The sequence below is a fragment of the Anabrus simplex genome, chromosome 1 (genome assembly GCF_040414725.1).
Source record: "Anabrus simplex isolate iqAnaSimp1 chromosome 1, ASM4041472v1, whole genome shotgun sequence".
In the NCBI taxonomy this organism is placed as follows: Eukaryota; Metazoa; Arthropoda; class Insecta; order Orthoptera; family Tettigoniidae; genus Anabrus; species Anabrus simplex.
Genome location: NC_090265.1, coordinates 1636812667 through 1636832508, shown reverse-complemented (window position 1 = coordinate 1636832508; position 19842 = coordinate 1636812667). Strand labels below are relative to the sequence as shown.

The 19842-nt window shown below is 40.5% G+C and overlaps 1 protein-coding gene across 1 annotated transcript in view; it reads left to right on the top strand.

The window, feature by feature from the left end:
* The window catches only part of LOC136881393 (myrosinase 1-like), a 53769-nt gene extending 34739 nt beyond the window's left edge, over positions 1–19030 (top strand). The window contains exons 8-11 of the mRNA XM_067154149.2: positions 7904–8055; positions 10415–10549; positions 16796–16902; positions 18816–19030. Coding sequence (XP_067010250.2) covers positions 7904–8055; positions 10415–10549; positions 16796–16902; positions 18816–18933 — 512 coding nt within the window. The 3' untranslated portion in view covers positions 18934–19030. The remainder of the gene's footprint in view (positions 1–7903; positions 8056–10414; positions 10550–16795; positions 16903–18815) is intronic.
* The last annotated feature ends 812 nt before the right edge of the window (positions 19031–19842 follow it).

The following is a 19842-nucleotide window of genomic DNA, read 5'->3' as shown; positions in this document are numbered from 1 at the left end:
AAGAGAGTCGAATATACTTTCTTCCGAGGTATGGCTGCTTCACGTATCGACCGATTTTATGTAAATAAAGAATCAGAGAATAATATCCGAGCAGTAACTGTTAATGTTGCACCATTCAGCGATCATCATGCAGTAGTGATGAAGACTGCGGTGCATAGACCGGCGGCACAGATGGTAAGGGGTTATTGGAAAATAAACAGCTCCTTACTGTCTGACGACGACATACAACATGAATTTTCACTCCTGTGGATTGATCTGGAAACTAGAGTGCGAAGAGGTGGACAACTTTCGATCAAATCTTGGCTATGCAAGTTTAAGCCAGCTATTCAGAGCTTTTTCAAACGAAAGGGAGTAGAAAAGGCCATCAACAGACGCCGTACGTTGCATTCTTATTACGTGATTCTTCACGATCTTGTCACCCGTCAGCAAGCCGGAAATGACGTGTCCAATCATTTGACCGCTGTAAAACGCCGAATCAACTCAATTCAGGAAACTATTTTATGAGGAGCAATCATTCGCTCCCGTGCAACATCAGTCATACACGAAGAGAAAGCACAGTTGTACCACCTTGCCTCCGAAAAGAATAACGCAAAAAATAAATACATTCACTCGTTAATTACAGATGACAATAGGTTTCTTACCACTACAAGAGACTGCATTACTGAAGCCGAAACATACTTCCAGAAAACATGTAGTGGAAGTGAGGTATCTATACCCGACCAAAACAAAATACTATCCTACTTAGATCAACGTTTGCCTGAGGAAGGAAAACAGCAGCTGACCCGTGCGATCACCGAGAAGGAAGTTCTAAAGGCCCTGCGCACTGCAAGTGACAGATGAGCTCCTGGCCCAGACGGGACCGTCATTAAAGATACGCTCGTAGAATTGATGAACATTCTATTTAACAACTCCGAAGCATCAACTAGAGTCAGCGAAGCCATAATCATTCTTATTCCAAAAGTGTCAATACCCCGAACTTTATCAGACTATCGTCCTATAACCTCACTAAATGCAGACTACAAATTATTTATGAAAGTTCTCGCCAACAGGTTACGGCCGTTTCTGGAAACCATCATTCAGCTAGGGCAGACGTGTGGCATTCCGAACAAGACAATCACTTTTAATCTCCAAGCAATTAGAGATGCTATATTATTATGTGAACACTACCCCCACAATGACGCAGCAATACTGAATCTTGACTTTGAAAACGCTTTTGATCGAGATCACCATGGTTATTTGTTTACGATTCTCGATACGTTTGGTATTCCACAGTCGACATGTAGTATCGTTAGAACTCTATACACTCATGCTCATTACCGAATACTCCTCAATGGTCATTTCTCCAAACCTATTCCAATACGAAATTCAGTGCGACAAGGACATCCTCTATCTATGATCCTCTTCGCCTTAAGTATAGAACCCTTCATTCGAGCTGTCCATCACCTCCTAAAGGATGTACCAAATCCGCACAAAATGTTTACAGTCTGAGCGTATGCTGACGATGTAACACTTTTATTACGGAACCGAGCCCAAGCAGATCAGCTGATTGGAATAATATTTGTGTACGAAAGAGCCGCCAACGCGAAAGTGAATTATCAGAAATCTGTTTTGTTACCTCTCGGTACCTGGCCAAACCACATCACATTTGCTGGAATCCCTGTCAAGAAAAAATAACAATTCTCGGTTTGAAACTTACAGGCAAATTTCAGGAGACAGTCGAAAAGAATTGGACTGCAGTCATCAACACTGTCTGGAACACAATGACGAAGCATCTCAGCAGTAATCTTAATATAATACAGAAAGTATGGCACATTAACTCATTAGCTCTGTCCAAGATATGGTACGCGGCTCAGGTCCTCCCCATTTCAGAGAAACATGCCCAAAGTGTGGAACTTGGAATGAGTTATTATCTATGGAGAGGATACATCTATCGCATATCAAGAAATCAGCTCAGAAGGCCAGTTAACCAAGGGGGCCTAGGCCTCATCGCCGTCTCCGCTAAATGCCAGGCTCTGCTTCTGAGATCAATTCTAATGGCAAAGAATGGACTCGGAGATATTAATGATATGCATTTTCGGATATCACCTCAGACTAGAAGCTTTAAATGAGTACTGCATACTATTGAATCTTTCTATCCTCATGTGAATCAACAGTGCATTCCATCCATGCAAATCATCTCCCTTCGTCTTTTAAGCCGTCATCTTGTTACCCCTCTGATCATGGAAAAATTCCCCAACAGAAATGGGAAAAATATCTGGAAGCAGTTCACAACACAAGAGATCCCAGCAGACTGGAAACGTTCAGCATACATAGCCATCCAAGATGCCATACCAACCGAGGAGAACTTGGTCCAGTCACCCTTCTGTCAAAAATGTGAGATTCCAACTATTGACACACAACTCCACAGACTAACACGATGTGATGGTATGATGGACGTTTGGCGATGTACACTGACTTTGGTGCAGCAGTTAACATCTTCCAATAACCCTAACGATATATATCGTATCTTGTTAGCTTTGGACATACTGTCTGTAATTTCTTTTGTTTTGCCAATTTTTCAGATATTTATCCGTTTTAGGTCAACTCAAGACCGAATCGGTGGTTTTTACGCTTCGTGTCTGTTTGTTTGTCTGTCTGTTTGTCTGTTCCACCATTACGTCGAAACGGCTGGATATATCTCAACCAAACTTCATATTCAGAGTATACTCATCCCAGGGAAGGTTTCGATATGCATATCATTTTAAAATCTTTGAATTCACGGGGGTTTATAGGAAAACCAGAATGGTTTTTCCACCATCACGTCGAAACGGCTGGATAGATCTCAACCAAACTTCATATTTAGAGTATACTCATCCCGGGGAAGGTTTCGATATGCATATCATTTTAAAATCTTTGAATAGACGGGGGTTTATAGGAAAACCAGAGTGGTTTTTCCACCATCACGTCGAAACGGCTGGATAGATCTCAACCAAACTTCATATTTAGAGTATGCTCATCCCGGGGAATGTTTCGAATGCATATCATTTTAAAATATTTGAATACACGGGGGTTTATAGGAAAACCAGGATGGTTTTTCCACCATCACTTCGAAACGGCTGGATAGATCTCAACCAAACTTCATATTTAAAGTATACTCATATCGGGGAAGGTTTCAATATGCATATCATTTTAAAATCTTTGAACAGACGGGGGGTTTATAGGAAAGCCAGAATGGTTTTCCTCCATTTTCTCTTATACTATTGATTTTCTGTAAACTTTATTTACCGTACGTGAAACGTCTCTTCATTTTAAACAACTTTCGTTATGTTCATAATTTACCTTACTCTTCACATGACGGAGAAATTTACAATTTTCCGCTGGTATCATGCTCTGCATTAAGTGACCGACAGATCGACAACGAACTTACAGGTTACCATGGCAACGTCCCAGACTGCATGCCAGCAGGGAAGTAACGTATTGCCATTTTCCTCATCATGCTTTTAAATTCGTGGTTGTTCCTTGGGTAGAAGGAAAGGGAGGCGTCAATCGGCCTATCTGCGGGATATTGGCGGAATATCGTTGGATGTTATAACCGCCCTCGAATAGATTAAGTAATAACACCATTAGTCATCTTCTTATTATTTGTTTAACTAGGAATCACTGGACCTAAATTTCTCCTCTGTTACGCTTTATTATATCCATAACTCACACTAGCATAATTTATTGAGGGGCATTTGATTTTCCAATACATTAATTTGGCATTTACATATTTGTCGTTATCCGGCTGTCCTCACTTATAATCCATTTTCTATTACTTTCAACTTTCTTAACTGTATTATTTTCTTCCTTAATTACGCCGTATGTACGCGAGTGCTACAAACTACTGGATGTATTTCCACCAAGACTCATATTTAGAATACACCTGTCCTTGATAGGTTTTAGGGCAAATATTGTTTCTAAATCACTGAACTGACTGGGGGTTTATACGAAACCGAAACAGTGATTTTGCACTTCCACAAAATATACACAACCAACGTTAATTTAAATCTACCTGCCTTGGTAGAAATTAATTTCTAAACCTTTTTTCTCATGCGCATCATTTCGATACGAGGATTAATAAGGGAGATATCATTAACGGACCGTTTTTCTGTACAAGTCCCATCGGACTTAATTCACGAGCGGCTGCGTGTAAAGCGTATTCCTTACAACTTGAAAACTACTGAAGACATTCGAACCAAAATTTATATTTAGCATCCACCTGTCCAAAGGTAGGTTCTAAACGTAAATAACATTTCATGTTCCGGAATGGACTGGCGGTTTATAGGGAACCGAAATGGTGATTTTACTCTTCCACAATATATACAGAACAAGACCAACCTGACTGGAAATCGACCAAACGTGATGGAATTCCACCTCTAAACCTTTTTCTCAAGCGCATTTTTTTCGTCAGGAGGATTAATAAGGGAGATATCATGAATGGTCACTTTTGCAGGTTAAGTCCAGCGGACATAGCCCAAAAGGTGTTTTACATGGAGCAGATTCCTTATCTATATAAATCAAATCGTAACGACTGTGTGTCTCTACACTGACTATTTTGGCGAAATTTTCGTACAGCTTTCCGTTTAAGGGGTAATAATGACCATCTGCATAATTTTTGGTTTAGTTTCCTGAAAGTCCTAATTATTACCCGCCTCGCCCAAAATCCAGATTGCGGCATAATCTGCCAGAAGAAAAAGAAGATAATTGAAATTTGACAAAATTATACGTTTTAGCCTGTAACGAACGGAAAACATCCAAGATCATTAAATTTTTCATTTTTATCCCCGAAGAATGTCGAAGTATGCAGGCAATTTTAATTATGGTGCAGACCTTCGGAAATTCCTATCACATAACGGATTGCACAATCTCCGTTCAATTTGGAATGATCTACAACCTTGGTCTTATGACTTTTGCCGTATCTGTATCCCTTTTACGTTTGATTTTTCTCTATTAATCGATGTTAAGTCAATTTGGAATTTTCACATGCATAATTCATACTTTCGATTACTTATATGAAATACAGAATCATCAAACTCTTCACGAAAATTGGCCCACCCAGTAGCCATATGTGAGCCAAATGCTATGTATGTAGCTGTCACATAATTATCCGAAAAGTAATGTAATGTGAGATAATCTTACAAAAACGTTACCCTGTTCCACGTTTCTAACTCAATCTGACCCAAGAATAGATGACATATCATAGGACCAGCCATTTAGGCCACTAAATCCGGCGTGTCTTATGGTATAATCCTTTGTCGATATGACGTACGTTTAGTAGCAGTTAATCTGTAAATGAAGGTCTTCAATATTGTAAACACGCATAGACTTTCATATGTCGATCTATATATATTCACTGATGTCGATTTGTAGCGATCGAGAAAGGGCGGGTCTGCTATTGTAATCAGTACTCCCCACACCGACTTTGACTGGCAGTATGAAAGGGTTCCTTCTCCAACTCCTGTGTAACTGTCATTAGTAAGGAAGGCCTACAATTGTAATGAATAGTTCACTTCTCGATTTGACTTGCAGAAGGCAAGTGAGCATGCAGTTTTGTTGAAAACTCCCCTACCGGATTGTGTTTGGCAGTAGGCAAGGGTGCCCGCCATTATAAAGAAATGTCCTCATCTAAAATATGACTGGCATTAGGCATAGTGGCCTGCTATTTTGATGGAAACTCACCAACTTGGTGTGACTGGCAGCAAGCTGGCTGGAAGCAGGAAAATGGGCCTGGCATTATAATGATAACTGCACAACTCAATTTCGAGTGATAGTAGGGTAATTGCCTGCTATTATAATAAAAACTCCTCAATTGTAATCTGTCTGTAAGTAGGAAAGGGGGGCTGCCATTTTAACGAAAACTCCCCAAATCGATTCTGTCCGCGTAGTAGGCAATGGGGCCTGCAATTATAATGTAAACTTCCCATCTCGATTGTGAATGGCTGTAGGCAAGTGAGCCTGCCGTTATATCCCTGATAACATAACGGACTAGATCACTAGTTAATTCACGCAGGAAGTCATGAGTACAGTTCTCTGCCACTATTGACTTCTTCTCACATGCTGTCTGAAAAATATGCACATTCTAAGATTTAGACAGGTGCCTTCCAAGCTCCCTACAGAATACCACTTCAATTGTAGGGTAGGTTCATGTTATCCTACCAACGCAGATGTTATTGTTAACTACACTTATTCGTGATTTATTATTTAACACTTGAAAAGGAAAACAGGTGTATTCTAAATTATCGTGATGGGTGCAATAAATAACACATAACTGCCTAACTAAATACCCTTAAGGTACAAGAAATAAAATTAAAATACATGCGAATTAATCAGCGGTCTCACTCCAAGCTATTAGAACGTAGGCTGCGAATCGGCATTTTCTTTACATAAACATAATAAGGCAAGAACTCAGCTGTACTCTATTTCTGGTAGTGACCGGCCTCCTTCCGGCCCACTGGATAGTTTAACAGCACGTGATAACTCTGGATGATGCTACCTGAACCAAGGACTCCATCTTGATGACAATCTACTGTTGGCTTCTTTCCTCACCCAGCGCTACTACACAGTTTCTGTTGCAAAGGAGAACTTGATTACCCACGGTTATTCTACCCATACAACTCTGTGTATCCCGCACCAAGTAAAACATCGACAGCGGTTCTCGAACATAGGATTCTCAACTCGTTACACACGTGTGAAATTATCACTCAGCCCACGAACTTCTCAAAACATGAGTCCGTTCAGATGTGGCTGAAATTACTGGCACGAATTATTTAAATTTATTGTGTCCAAACTAATTCGATTCTGTTAATGTAAAGTAGTTTGTAGAACGATCTACTGTTCCCATGCCTTAAGTCTCCAAATATTTATTTAAACAAAAAATGCTCTGTGTCACAACGTCCCATGTTTAAATAAAGTCTAACGAACAATCTATAGTCCGTAACTGCGGGTTATGTTCAAACCTGCGACATGTCCTCTTAGCTCTCCAGTACAAACGACAAGTTGACTTGTCTGGGGTAGGTCTGACTTTTATTGCCAGAAACTATAAGTAAACCAGCGGGGATTCACCGGTAACCACTGAAACTGCTTTGTCCTCCATGACCTAGATAAGTCCAGTGGTTCGAGTGAACTTTTTGTAAATTAGAAAGAAGTCAATTAGCATACGTTGTGGTGCGGTATATCTTCATTAATTAACAGCTGTCCGTACTGGCCTTTTATTCCCCTCTGTTTATGCCGAATTGCCAGTTATCTACAATGTAATTTACAACAGTTTCTGGCCCCGGAATGTGTGTTGTTATATTGGTCACACTGGCAAGCTCTGGGATTCCCCTAGCGAAATGCTCTTCCTGGAATATTTGGAATACCATCTGTCCTTCATGAGAAATGTTCGCTTTGTCTCACAATCTGGGAGTGGCTTACTTATATCCGAGTTTGTCTGAGCTCTGAGCTATTTCGCATCCTTGTGAATACACTCCAAACCTATTATGCGGTGTAACTTGGTCATGGGATCGAATATGGATGGGTTCACTAGATATGCAATTAAAAGTGTGAATTTTCTGGTTGTCTTTATTTTTGTAGTTGATTTATTTTTGTGAATATTTTACTTTTTCATCTTTTTTTAATTAGTTACCATATCTCAAGACTTGTATGTGACTTCTGTTCTATATTATTTGTTTCTGTAAATTGCCGTATTTTTTATTCAATATCTATGCATCACTGTGATCCTTTCAATGCGATAAATACAAATACAATATAAATAAATCGCAGTGATTTCTGTGATTCAGTTTGTTCAATTTTGATATGGAGTAAAAGACTAAAATATTCACATTGGAAGCATTCCATAGTTTTTCAGTTTCACGTATATCTGATGAGTGACTTCCATATGTTTCAGGCACTTACGACTACTTTGGTCTGAACTACTACTCCAGTAAACTCGTCACCTCCGGAGAAACTGGTGAAAATCCATCCAGGGAAAGGGATGCTGAGGTGGTGATCTCTTTCGATCCATCCTGGCCCGCCTCACCTGTTACATCCTGGCTGAAGGTATCCTATCAGGAAAATCTTCAATTTTAAACGGTATTCCTGTCCCTTATTATATATTATCTAATAATATTCATGTTCATCACCGCTGATCTACATTTAGGGCTGTTGCCCAGGTGGCAGATTCCCCATCTGTTGTTTACCTAGTCTTTTCTTAAATAATTCCACAGATTTTGGAAATTAATTCAAGATCTCTCTCGGTAAATTATTCCATTCCTTAACTCCTCTTCCTATCAACGAATATTTTTCCCAAATTTGTCCTCTTGAATTCCAAATTCATATTGTATTCTTTCCTATTTGTAACGCCTTCCAAACTTATTCGTCTACTAATGTCATTCCACACAATCTCTCCACTGACAGCTAGGAACATGCCACTTAATTTTAATTAGTTACGAGACTCTAAGGCTGAAGAAGTCTTAAATTAGACGAAACATGTACCAAAGAATGTACGAGTATAACATATTTTAACATTGAATGTGTTCCACTTGTAAAGTGAAGTATTACTACTGGTTGGACCATTAAACCTAATACTAGTTCCTAAATACATACCACTTAGTCGAGCAGCTCGTCTTCCCAGCACAAACTTTGCAACATTATTGTAACGCTACACTTTTGTCCGAAATCACCCAGAACAAATCAAGCTGCTTCTCTTTGGATTTTTTCCCAGTTCTTGCATCAAGCAATCCTGGTGAGGGTCCCATGCACTGGAACCATACTCTATTTGGGGTCTTACCAGAGACTTATATGCCATCTCCTTTACATCCTTCCTACAACCCCTAAACACCCTCCATAACCATGTGCAGAGATCTGTACCCTTTATTTACAATCCCATTTATGTGATTACCCAGATGAAGGTCTTTCCTTGTATTAACATCTAGTTACTTACAGTGATCTCCATAAGGAACTTTCGCCCCATCAACGCAGTAATTAAAACTGAGAGGGCTTTTTTATTAATGAAACTCCCAACCTGATTTTTAAACCCTGTTTATCATCATACCATCATCATGCCTGTGGTCCATCTCAGAACATTGTTGAATTATTTCTGCAAGTGCTCACAATCTTCTGCTTCTTTCACCCTTTATGGTTAAGTCCATTGTTCTCCTAGGAATATACTAACCAAATGATCCATTTTGAAGTGAATCCATACTTAAATTTTCTCCTATACTAGAGCATTACATTTCATAAACTATCGTTCACAGCGAAAATCGAATTATACCACATGATAGTAAAAAGAAAGAAGAAAGAAATGTTGTCACTCGGAAGATGAAGCGAGGCACGCTGAAATTTTGTTGTCGATTTCTGCTGCCTGGAAACCTTCACTCAGTGAAGCTACCCCCTGCGGGTGGGGGACGCAAATGTAGAATACACCCGCGGTATCCCCTGCCTGTCGTAAGAGGCGACTAAAAGGGGCGACTAAGGGCTGACTGAATTAGAACCATGAAACTAATTTTGAATCGTACCATCACGCGGGGAACACCATAGGTTGCCTGTACTTGCGAGTAGTACCACTAAATTCGGTACGAAATAGGTTTGTGATTAGTAGCAGTAAAAGCCTGGCCTGGTGGATTCCAGTACCCGTGCGTCGTACCCATGTGTGCAACACCGCGGGTCTGGGCGTAGCCTGTGAGTTGTACCGCTATATGAGCAGCACCGTGGGTCTGCGTTGCTTGTGATTAGTACTCACTATGTGAGGAACAGCACGGAAATACCGGCGCCCGTGTTTAGTACACCTAGGTGGAGAACCTTCTCGGTTTGCGTTGACTCTGAGTTGGGCCATTTTGTGAGACACACCATAGGTCTGCGTTATTTGTACGTATTGCAATACTTGTGAGTAGTACCATCTTTTGTGGAACACCGTGAGTCTTCGCTACTTCTGATTAATACCCCAACATGACACATACCATGGTTCTATTTTACTCGCGACATGTACCATTCTGTGGGGCCTTAGACGTGGATTTTGTACCCCCTTTAGACACCAAGCATCATTGTGCTTTATAAGTGGTTCTTTGGTCAGTAATACTGTTATTTTCGATCTGTATTGAGTCCGATCCACTGGGTTTTGTTTGTTAGTTTTGTGTTTTGCTGAGTTCCTGTCCATCCATTCATTCTTCATGCCATATATTATTTTTATTTTGGTCATTGGATGCCTTTGCAATTTTTGTTCTTTCATTTCGAACCATTAGGGGCCGATGACCTTTGATGTTAGGCCCCTTAAAACAACAAGCATCATCATCATCATCAGTAAAGCTACGATGCTCGTTGTGGTCGCATTCGACAATTCTGATCGTAATCTCCCCAAATGAACTTCATTATAGATATTGAGCTAATTAGTTAATTTTAGACATTCTATTTCTATTTTCAGGTTGTGCCCTGGGGGTTCCGCAAGCTGATCACTTGGGTCCATGAGACTTACAACGCTCCTGCTATCCTTATTACAGAAAATGGCTATTCAGACGATGGAAGCCTTGAAGATACAGACAGAATTAACTACTTCAAGGTAAGGTTAACTGCATGATTTTTGTTCTACAGAAGGGATAGTGGTTGTTCGTGATGTGGGTTACTGTAGTCAAGTCCTCATCGTGAACTATGGACAACAGCTGAATGGCCTAATAAGTGGTCCTCAAGTCGGCTACTATGGAACTGGAGTGGGCATCTCAGACATATTCTGAGATATTATTTATTTATTTATACGTATCATCATTTAACAGGGTTTATACCGGTATTTATTTATTTATTTATTTAATTTATTTATTTATTTATTTATTTATTTATTTATTTATTTATTATATTTTCGTTGTGCTCAGATGGCTAGGACTATACAATCCGCCCATTAAAGGAGAGACTCACTGGGACTATGTGAGAGTACGGTAGCTTTCCTGCTTCACAGAATTTTTGATCTGTGTTTTAAGCAAGCTTTGGACCTATGGGAGTAAGGGAGACCTAGGTGTATTTGAAGGGTGAGGGACTCCTTAGAAAACTTGGCGAGCGAAATGGAATTCAATGGCAGTGTTGCCAACTTAGCGGATTTTCCGCTAAATTTGGCGGAATTAGAAGACTGTCGGCGGAGAAATATACCATTTAGCGGACAGCGGAATTTTTGGCGGAATTCTAGATTTATTATTGCGGAAATTAGCGTTTTATCCATTTTACTTTTTTTAATTTGTACTCCAGCCTGTCTCTGAGCTATTCCGTATTTCTTGTCAGGAGCTAGCAGTCACATGAGGAAAACATGTTATTTGATTTGATGTTATGAGATCGTGGTAGGCCTAACATAAATTTGTAATGCGTGGGGAAAGGGTACTTATCTCTTAGTTGACGAATGACGACAGATAATGGAACTGTGAGAGAGTAGCATTTATATTTATGCCATAAAGGAAGACCGTTTAATGAACTGGCCTGTCCTGTGTGCGGTCCTTGAGGTAGGGGATCCAGCTAGTTTGTAGCCGGCACTAAAACGCCTACAAGTTTTAGCTCGCCGACTCGCAGGCAGGGGGTTAATCCCAGTGAAACTCACAGATCAGGCGAGTACAGACATTTACTTTTATTATTATTATTATTATTATTATTATTATTATTATTATTATTATTATTTTATCGATTTTGGCCAGCTGTGGACCACGTAAATAACTCCTCTTGATTTAAATTTCCTTTGGCGCCAGTACTCCTTCATCCTCCTGCTTGCTGCTTCTTTCCTTTCGGCCATCCATTGTTGTTTCTCCTTGGTCGCTGTTTCTGGCTCTAGGAAACCCTTAAATGTGTGTAACTTTTTTCTGAAGGTGGTTTTATTGTGGATGTCTTGATGTTTGATGTTCATTTCTTGCAAATCTTTCTTCGTGTTAACAAACCATTTTTCATAAGAGTTGCCTTTCCTATTGGGCTTATTGAAGTGGTTAAAGATTTTCTTAGCAAGTCTGTTATCAGGCATTCTTGAAATATGTCCAAAACATTTAACTCTTCGCTTTCGAATGACATCTGAAATTATTATTATTATTATTATTATTATTATTATTATTATTATTATTATTATTATTATTATTATTATTATTATTATTATTATTATTATTATTATTATTATTATTGCTCATTATTTGAGATCGGATTTCTTGGCGGAATTTTAGCGGATTTTTAGTAGTATTTAGCGGATCTTGAAAATATAAGTTGGCAACACTGTTCAATGGGAAGCTATCAATGTTAATGGGACTTATGAAAGAAAGAAAGAAAGAAAGAAAGAAAGAAAGAAAGAAAGAAGATGCGTCTGGATGTGTTAGGAGTTAAAGATATTCGGTTAAGGGGGGATAACGAAGAAGATATTGTAAAGTGAACATAACAGGTGCTAAAATGTAAGGGCAGAATGTGGGGTAGGTCTGTTCATCAGGAATACTATTGCATGCAGTAGTTTCTGTTAGGCACATAAATAAGCGAATGATGTGAGTAGATTTAGCAGTTAGAGAAACTAGAAGGAGAATTGCCTCAGCCTATTGACCATGTGAGGGTGCAGATGAGGATGAAGTTGACAAGCTTCATGAAGCACTGTGTGACGTCATATTCAGGTTCAATAGCAAGGCGATTTCAAAGCGAGAATTGGAAATAGAACTGAGGGTTGTGAGAAAATGATGGGTGAATGTAGGGAAGACATGGAAGCTAATGGGAATGGGAACCTGCTTTTACTGGACTTCTGTGCATGTATGGGAGTACCAGTTATGAATACATTCTTCAAGCATAAGGCTATTCACTGCTATATATGGGACGGAAGGGGCACCAGTCCGGAACTACCCGTATCATAACCGACTATGAATTCAGGAATTTTGTTAGGTATGAGTCGGTATTCCGGGGATTGTTCGACGAAACAGTTCACTGTCTGATCTGTAGTGAACTTAAGAATCGCTAGGTCTAGGACAGAGATTAAGTGAAATATGTCTGCAGACGAATGAGGCTAGAAAATCTCCAGGACGAGAAATTAGACAGATGTACATGGACATGATTAATAAATATTTCCAAACATCAGACAGTAAGCACTGTCTAGATATAGTAAGGGAATGGGTGGCATACAGGGATGCTGTAATAGAAATAGCAAGGGAATGTCTAGGAAGCACGGTGTGTAAATATGGGAAAAAGCGAAAATCTTGGTGGAATGAAGAAGTAAGGGAAGCTTATAAACGAGAAAAGAAGGGCTATGAGAGGAAAGAAGCGACCGAGGCCTTAATTAAGGTACAGCCCCAGAATTTGCCTTATGTGAAAGTGGGAACCCATGGAAAACCATCTTTCGGGCTGCCAACAGTGGGATCTGAAGTAACTGTCCCGAATGCAAGCTGACAGCTACGTGACACAAACTGCACAGCCACTCGCTTGGTAATAGAGATAGAACAAGACAACGATGGGTAGACTCAATTTGTAATGATTTAAAGATAACAGGTATACTGTAGAAGTAAACCTGTTTATACTGCATCAGTATTAAATATTGCAATTTTCAGGTTTATAACTTTTAACTTATATCCTGAGTCTACCAAGCTTTCAGTTCTGTCTAAGGACAGACCTGTGTAAAGATAGTTTCACCCGTATTCTTAAAGAATACACAGATCTTGGTGCATTACGTTAGCTGCATCTTGAATAATTTCCTATCTTCTTTCTTCTTTAATCCCTTTACCCTCCAGGGTTGGATTTTTCCCCCGACTCACCGAGAGTTCCCACCTCTACCACTTCAAGGTCAGTGTCCAAGAGTCTGAGACTTTGTGTTGGAGAATGAACTGGGGAGAAGGACCAGTACCTCGCTCAGACGGCCTCACCTGCTATGCTGAACAGGGCCCTTGTGGGGGATGGGAAGATTGGAAGGGATAGACAAGGAAGAGGGAAGGAAGCGGCCGTGGCCTTAAGTTAGATACCATCCCGGCAGTTACCTGGAGGAGAAGTGGGAAACCACGGAAAACCACTTCGAGGTTGGCTGAGGTGGGATTTTTTTTTTTTTTGCTAGGGGTTTTACGTCGCACCGACACAGATAGGTCTTATGGCGACGATGGGATAGGAATGGCCTAGGAGTTGGAAGGAAGCGGCCGTGGCCTTAATTAAGGTACAGCCCCAGCATTTGCCTGGTGTGAAAATGGGAAACCACGGAAAACCATCTTCAGGGCTGCCGATAGTGGGATTCGAACCCACTATCTCCTGAATACTGGACACTGGCCGCACTTAAGCGACTGCAGCTATCGAGTTCGATGAGTGTTGTTTCCTGCAGGTCAATGGACACTGTCTCCAGCCTCGTGACACTCAGTCCATGTGTGTGATTACTGCGGGAGGTTCTTAAGGACTTCCGGGGACTAAGGTTTACAGCTCCCCGATTTTAAGGATTTGGTTGCAAATTATTTCAAAAATATATTGTTCAAGATATTGAAAACGAGTCAGCAAATATTCTGGTTTCTCGGAAGAAATTAAAAGCATTTTTAATCGATTTAGGGTTAAAAAGAAGGAATTATACGAATATAGGGAAATCTAGTGTTTAACGTCAGTTTAGCCAGTTTTAGACACTATGTTGAAAATATTTCTTAGCAAACAAAGCAGAGGATCCCTTCATATAACGGTAAGGTAAGGGTGTATTCTGCCCGAAGGCAGGTCCGAACCTTCGCAGAGGTGTGCCTGCGCCGGAGTTTACGTACGGTAGGGTGGCCAGTTCCTTTCCTCTCCTCCATTCCCTTACCCCCACCAACAGCGCGTGGCAACCCATCCAAATATTGACCACGCCCAATGTTGCTTAACTTCAGAGATCTCTCGAGATCCGGCTGTTGGCTCCATATAACGAAAAACGTAAAATTAAGCAATATCCTCAATTGTGCCGATTTTTTTTTTTGCTAAGGGCTTTACGTCGCACCGTGTGCCGAAATTAGAAGGACTAAAGGGCCAGGGAAGGTTACAAATTGTGAGTCTTGGATAGCTCTATCAATCTAAAAGAGAAATTTCGAAAATCACTTCCGGCCTGAATGCAGTCCCGGAAAACCAAACTAAAATTCTGTGTATCGTTACTCGTTTTATTTTTGATTCAGATCCTAGCCAAATATCATCATATTTACATAATTCTTTTTGTAATGTGTTCCTTGGTTCCCTCAGGCATTTTTTGATTTTTGAAAAAATGTCCACACCGAATGTAGTTATAAAGGCTTCAGTGAAACTCGGCATTGACTCACATTAGCGCTCGTAGGGGTAGAAAGAGGCTAACTGATAATCTAATCGACCGTACAACGTTGATTAAGAAAAATAATGTAATTTTTAGGAATAAATAAGAAACATATTCTCATACTATAGTAATTTTATTTACTCCAAATTCGTAGCTCGTATATGTTTTCAACAACGAGTTGCTTGCCAGAAAGGCTAGAACTGTGCATTTTTAACCTTATGAATCACTGAAACTTGTAAATACAACTTCATCTTTTCTTCCTTAATCTGTTTACCCTCCAAGGTTGGTTTTTCCTCGGACTCAGCGAGGGATCCCACCTCTACCGCCTCAAGGGCGGTGTCCTGGAGCGTGAGACATTGGGTCGGGGGATACAACTGGGGAGAATGACCAGTAACTCGCCCAGGCGGCCTCACCTGCTATGCCGGACAGGGGCCTTGGTAGGGGATGGGGAGATTGGAAAGGTTAGGTAAGGAAGAGGGGAGGAAGCGGCCGTGGCCTTAAGTTAGGTACCATGCCGGCATTTGCCTGGAGGAGAAGTGGGAAACCACGGAAAACCACATCCAGGATGGCTGAGGTGGGAATCGAACCCACCTCTACTTAGTTGACCTCCCGAGGCTGAGTGGACCCCGTTTTTTTTTTTTTTTTTTTGCTATTTGCTTTACGTCGCACCGACACAGATAGATCTTATGGCGACGATGAGACAGGAAAGGGCTAGGAGTGGGAAGGAAGCGGCCGTGGCATTAGGTAAGGTACACCCCCAGCATTTGCCTGGTGTGAAAATGGGAAACCACGGAAAACCATTTTCAGTGCTGCCGACAGTGGGGTTCGAACCTACTATCTCCCGAATACTGGATTCTGGCCGCACTTAAGCGACTGCAGCTATCGAGCTCGGTGGACCTCGTTCTAGCCCTCGTACCACTTATCAAATTTCGTGGCAGAGCCGGGAATCGAACCCGGGCCTCCGGGGGTGGCAGCTAATCACACTAACCACTACACCACAGAGGCGGGCACTTCATCTTTTCAAGAACAAAATAAGTCTTAGCCCAAAATCCGAGGTCTAGTTATCACGTTCATTTTCTCGCACCTAAATTCTCTTGTTTTCATATAAATTCATCATCACGAAAGCATCTTCACTAAAACATTTGACCACGGACCACACAATAAACAAGATGTAAGTGTGTTATTACAAGTAACAACTCTCATAATTGTTCCGTATTGAAGATGACGTTAGGCATAGAATCTCAAGGATAATAAAAACAACCTGTTATTCTGATGGAGCCGATAGTCGACATACTGGAGGATGGAGTGCAGTCCAAAGAGTTTAATAGCAAAAATACAACGGGAGTTTGTTCTCTGCACAGTCTTAGAATACCTATGTACTATTGATTTTTTGTTTATTTATACAGTTTTAATTTCATTAGTTAATTTTGTATCAGTTCACTACAAAGTCAAAATAAACTAGAGCTCCAGATTCTCTCTAGATGAATTGTGTAGCTCTAATTACATGGCTACGGAAAATCACTTCATCCTGAAATGTGCAACAAGCTGATTTATCACTGAATTACGAATGTCTTTCCTTTACAGAGTCACTTCACGGAGTTGTTGAAGGCAGTGTATGAGGACGGAGCTAATGTCATTGGTCACACAGCCTGGAGTGTAATTGACAATATGGAATGGAATAGCGGTTACACGTAAGTAATACTGTACAAATTTCCCAGAGTTTAATTCAAGTACGCCATTTTTTTCAAAATATATTGAGACGACCGTCTGTTGTTAGGAATGAGTAGTGAAGTCAGTGCAATTCTGTGTGAAAAAATATTATAGCTTCGATGATGATGGTAAAAATGAAGTGGCGTAAGGCTTTTAGTGCCGGGAGTGTCCGAGGACAAGTTCGACTCGCCAGATGCAGGTCTTTCGATTTGACACCCGTAGGCAACCTGCGCGTCGTGATGAGGATGAAATGATGATGAAGACGACACATACACCCAGCCCCGGTGCCAGAGAAATTAACCAATGATGGTTAAAATTCACGACCCTGACGGGAATCAAACCCGGGATCCCTGTGGCCAAAGGCCAGCACGCTAACCATTTAGCCATGGAGCCGAACGGTGATGATATTATTATTATTATTATTATTATTATTATTATTATTATTATTATTATTATTATTATTATTATTATTATTATAGTGGGTTCGAACCCCACTGCTGGCAGTCCTAAAGATGGTTTTTCCGCAGTTTCCGATTTTCACACCAGGCTGGAGCTGTGCTTTAATATTTTTTCCTATTTGCTTTACGTCGCACCGACACAGATAGCTCTTATGGCGACGATGGGACACAGCCTGGAGTGTAATTGACAATAGGGAATGGAATAGTGGTTATACGTATGGGAAACCACGGAAAACCATCTTCAGGGCTGCCGACAGTGGGGTTCGAACCCACTATCTCCCGGATGTGAGCTCACAGCTGAGCGCTCTTAACCGCACGGCCAACTCGCCCTGTGTGCTTTAATTAAGGCTACGGTCGCTTCCTTCCCACTCCTAGCCCTTTCCTATCCCAATGTCGCCATACGACCTATCTGTGTTGGTGTGACGTAAAGCAAAATTGTATAATAATAATAATAATAATAATAATAATGATAATAATAATAATAATAATAATAATAATAATAATAATAATAATAGTAATAACAATAATAATAATATATGCAAATGACACTGATGGTCGAGGAGTTCTGAATGTCAGCACCATCTTTGCATCAGAGGCTTTCTCCGTGTGATACTAAGTGGGATATCATGCCTCGCCATGTCTCCATTACAACATCTCGTAGCACATGAAACTCATGAACGACGTGAGATAGGTCGGGGCATTTAACCTAGAACTTAAAATTACTAGTTCCGTCTTTAAATGGATAAATTAATTTACTTTCATTCTAGAGAAACCTCATAACTCTTCAGCAACAAATAGTCTTGAGGTTCCTTCTTCGTGGTCGCTGTAGCCTTTAACACACCAAATTCTGATAACCTTGTCTTATGGGGAAAACATAATTTTTACCAGAGTTACTTCCAATCCAAGGGAGTTCATCACGAAGGCAATACTTAATTGAATAAATAAGATTTTATGGAGTTCCTAGCTCACGTGTAATCAATCCTTTTTGCCATCTTAAACAACAGTGAGGAATAAGGTGGACTGATCTTCTTTGTAGAAGACGAGCCCGTACGATACGCAGCTATAGAAGGAAGATCCTGAGGCATAATGTTTTACGTTTTACCTGCTTTGATTCTTTTATTATAAAATGCTTAGGAAGTATGTGAAATAATTTGCATTTCGTCAATTCTCCTTTGGTTTTTAAGATGCTAGACAATTTTAGTCATTTCATAAAATACCGGTTTTTAACCATTGTCGGTAACCTTGGAAGGAAACGAATAATAAACTGTTCAAACATGACATGTTCTTCTCATGGTACTTACTCTCAATTTTGACTTCGGTTCAAACCTCAAACAGTTTTCTTCCAGTCTTCATTTTAATTGTCTTATATCTGTTATTCATACCAGTGTTATTGGATTAAAATTGGAAGTCATTCATGTGAATCTAATTTTTTTCAGGGAGAAGTTCGGTGTGTATTACGTGAACTTCACCGATCCTGCGCGACCCAGGATTCCCAAGGCATCATCTCAATTTCTGAAGGAGATCATCCAGACCCGTGAAATACCACAGGACTAGCGGGTGGACGTCTGCATTCCAAGACGATGTTTTCTGCATGCATTGTACATGATTTCTTGTACATATGTACATTAAAATAAACATTTTATTTGTTGAAGATCCTTGTTTGTGGTAGTACATCCCTATTTACCACTCATTATAATTATGAATCCTCGACTTCCTTACATTCTAGTGGTGGTAATTAATGTGTGAAGAGAAGGGCGAACTATCCTCTCTTAAAAATTACTAGAATAAAATATTGAAGGCTTCTGACCCTTTAAGGAATGAAAGTATCAGCAAAAGGAAGCGAATGATAGACTCGCTAGTCTTCGTATACCTAAAATCACCGGCATCCGAAAGTAATACGCGTTACCCAAGGGAAGTTGGACTGGAGACGTGAACGAGAGCAGTCTGGCACAAGTACATGGAGGCAACGTTAAACGTTAGGGGCCCCCTGATCGCCAACCCACTTACCATCCCAAGTCGAGAGGCCCCTGCTTTTAATAGCCTTTTACAACAGGCACAGAATACTGTGGATGTGTGTAGGAACTTTCAGTGACAATGCTGATATTGTGGTGGGTTATCGGATACCTTGAAACTATTGTAGCATGTTTTTACTATCGACTAGATTTGTTAAAATACTATTTACTGGTATTTTTAAGTATACTCCTCGATTAAGTTCTCCACTCGTCAAGATATCACTGACGGAAACGAACACACAGCACTCCGGCGCTTCAAGTCCTTGCTCTCCAACAGGCCTCTGATAGCGCAGTCTTGTTCATAGAGCAGTTCACTTCAAAAATCACCGCCCTTACTACTTGCTGACTCCTTATCGAGTCGCGATTGACTCACTCAAGACTCCGCGCTTTTTATATCACGCCCGCGGAAGATTCTCGTAGTTTCCACTTCCAGAGCATTCTGGGCATCTGC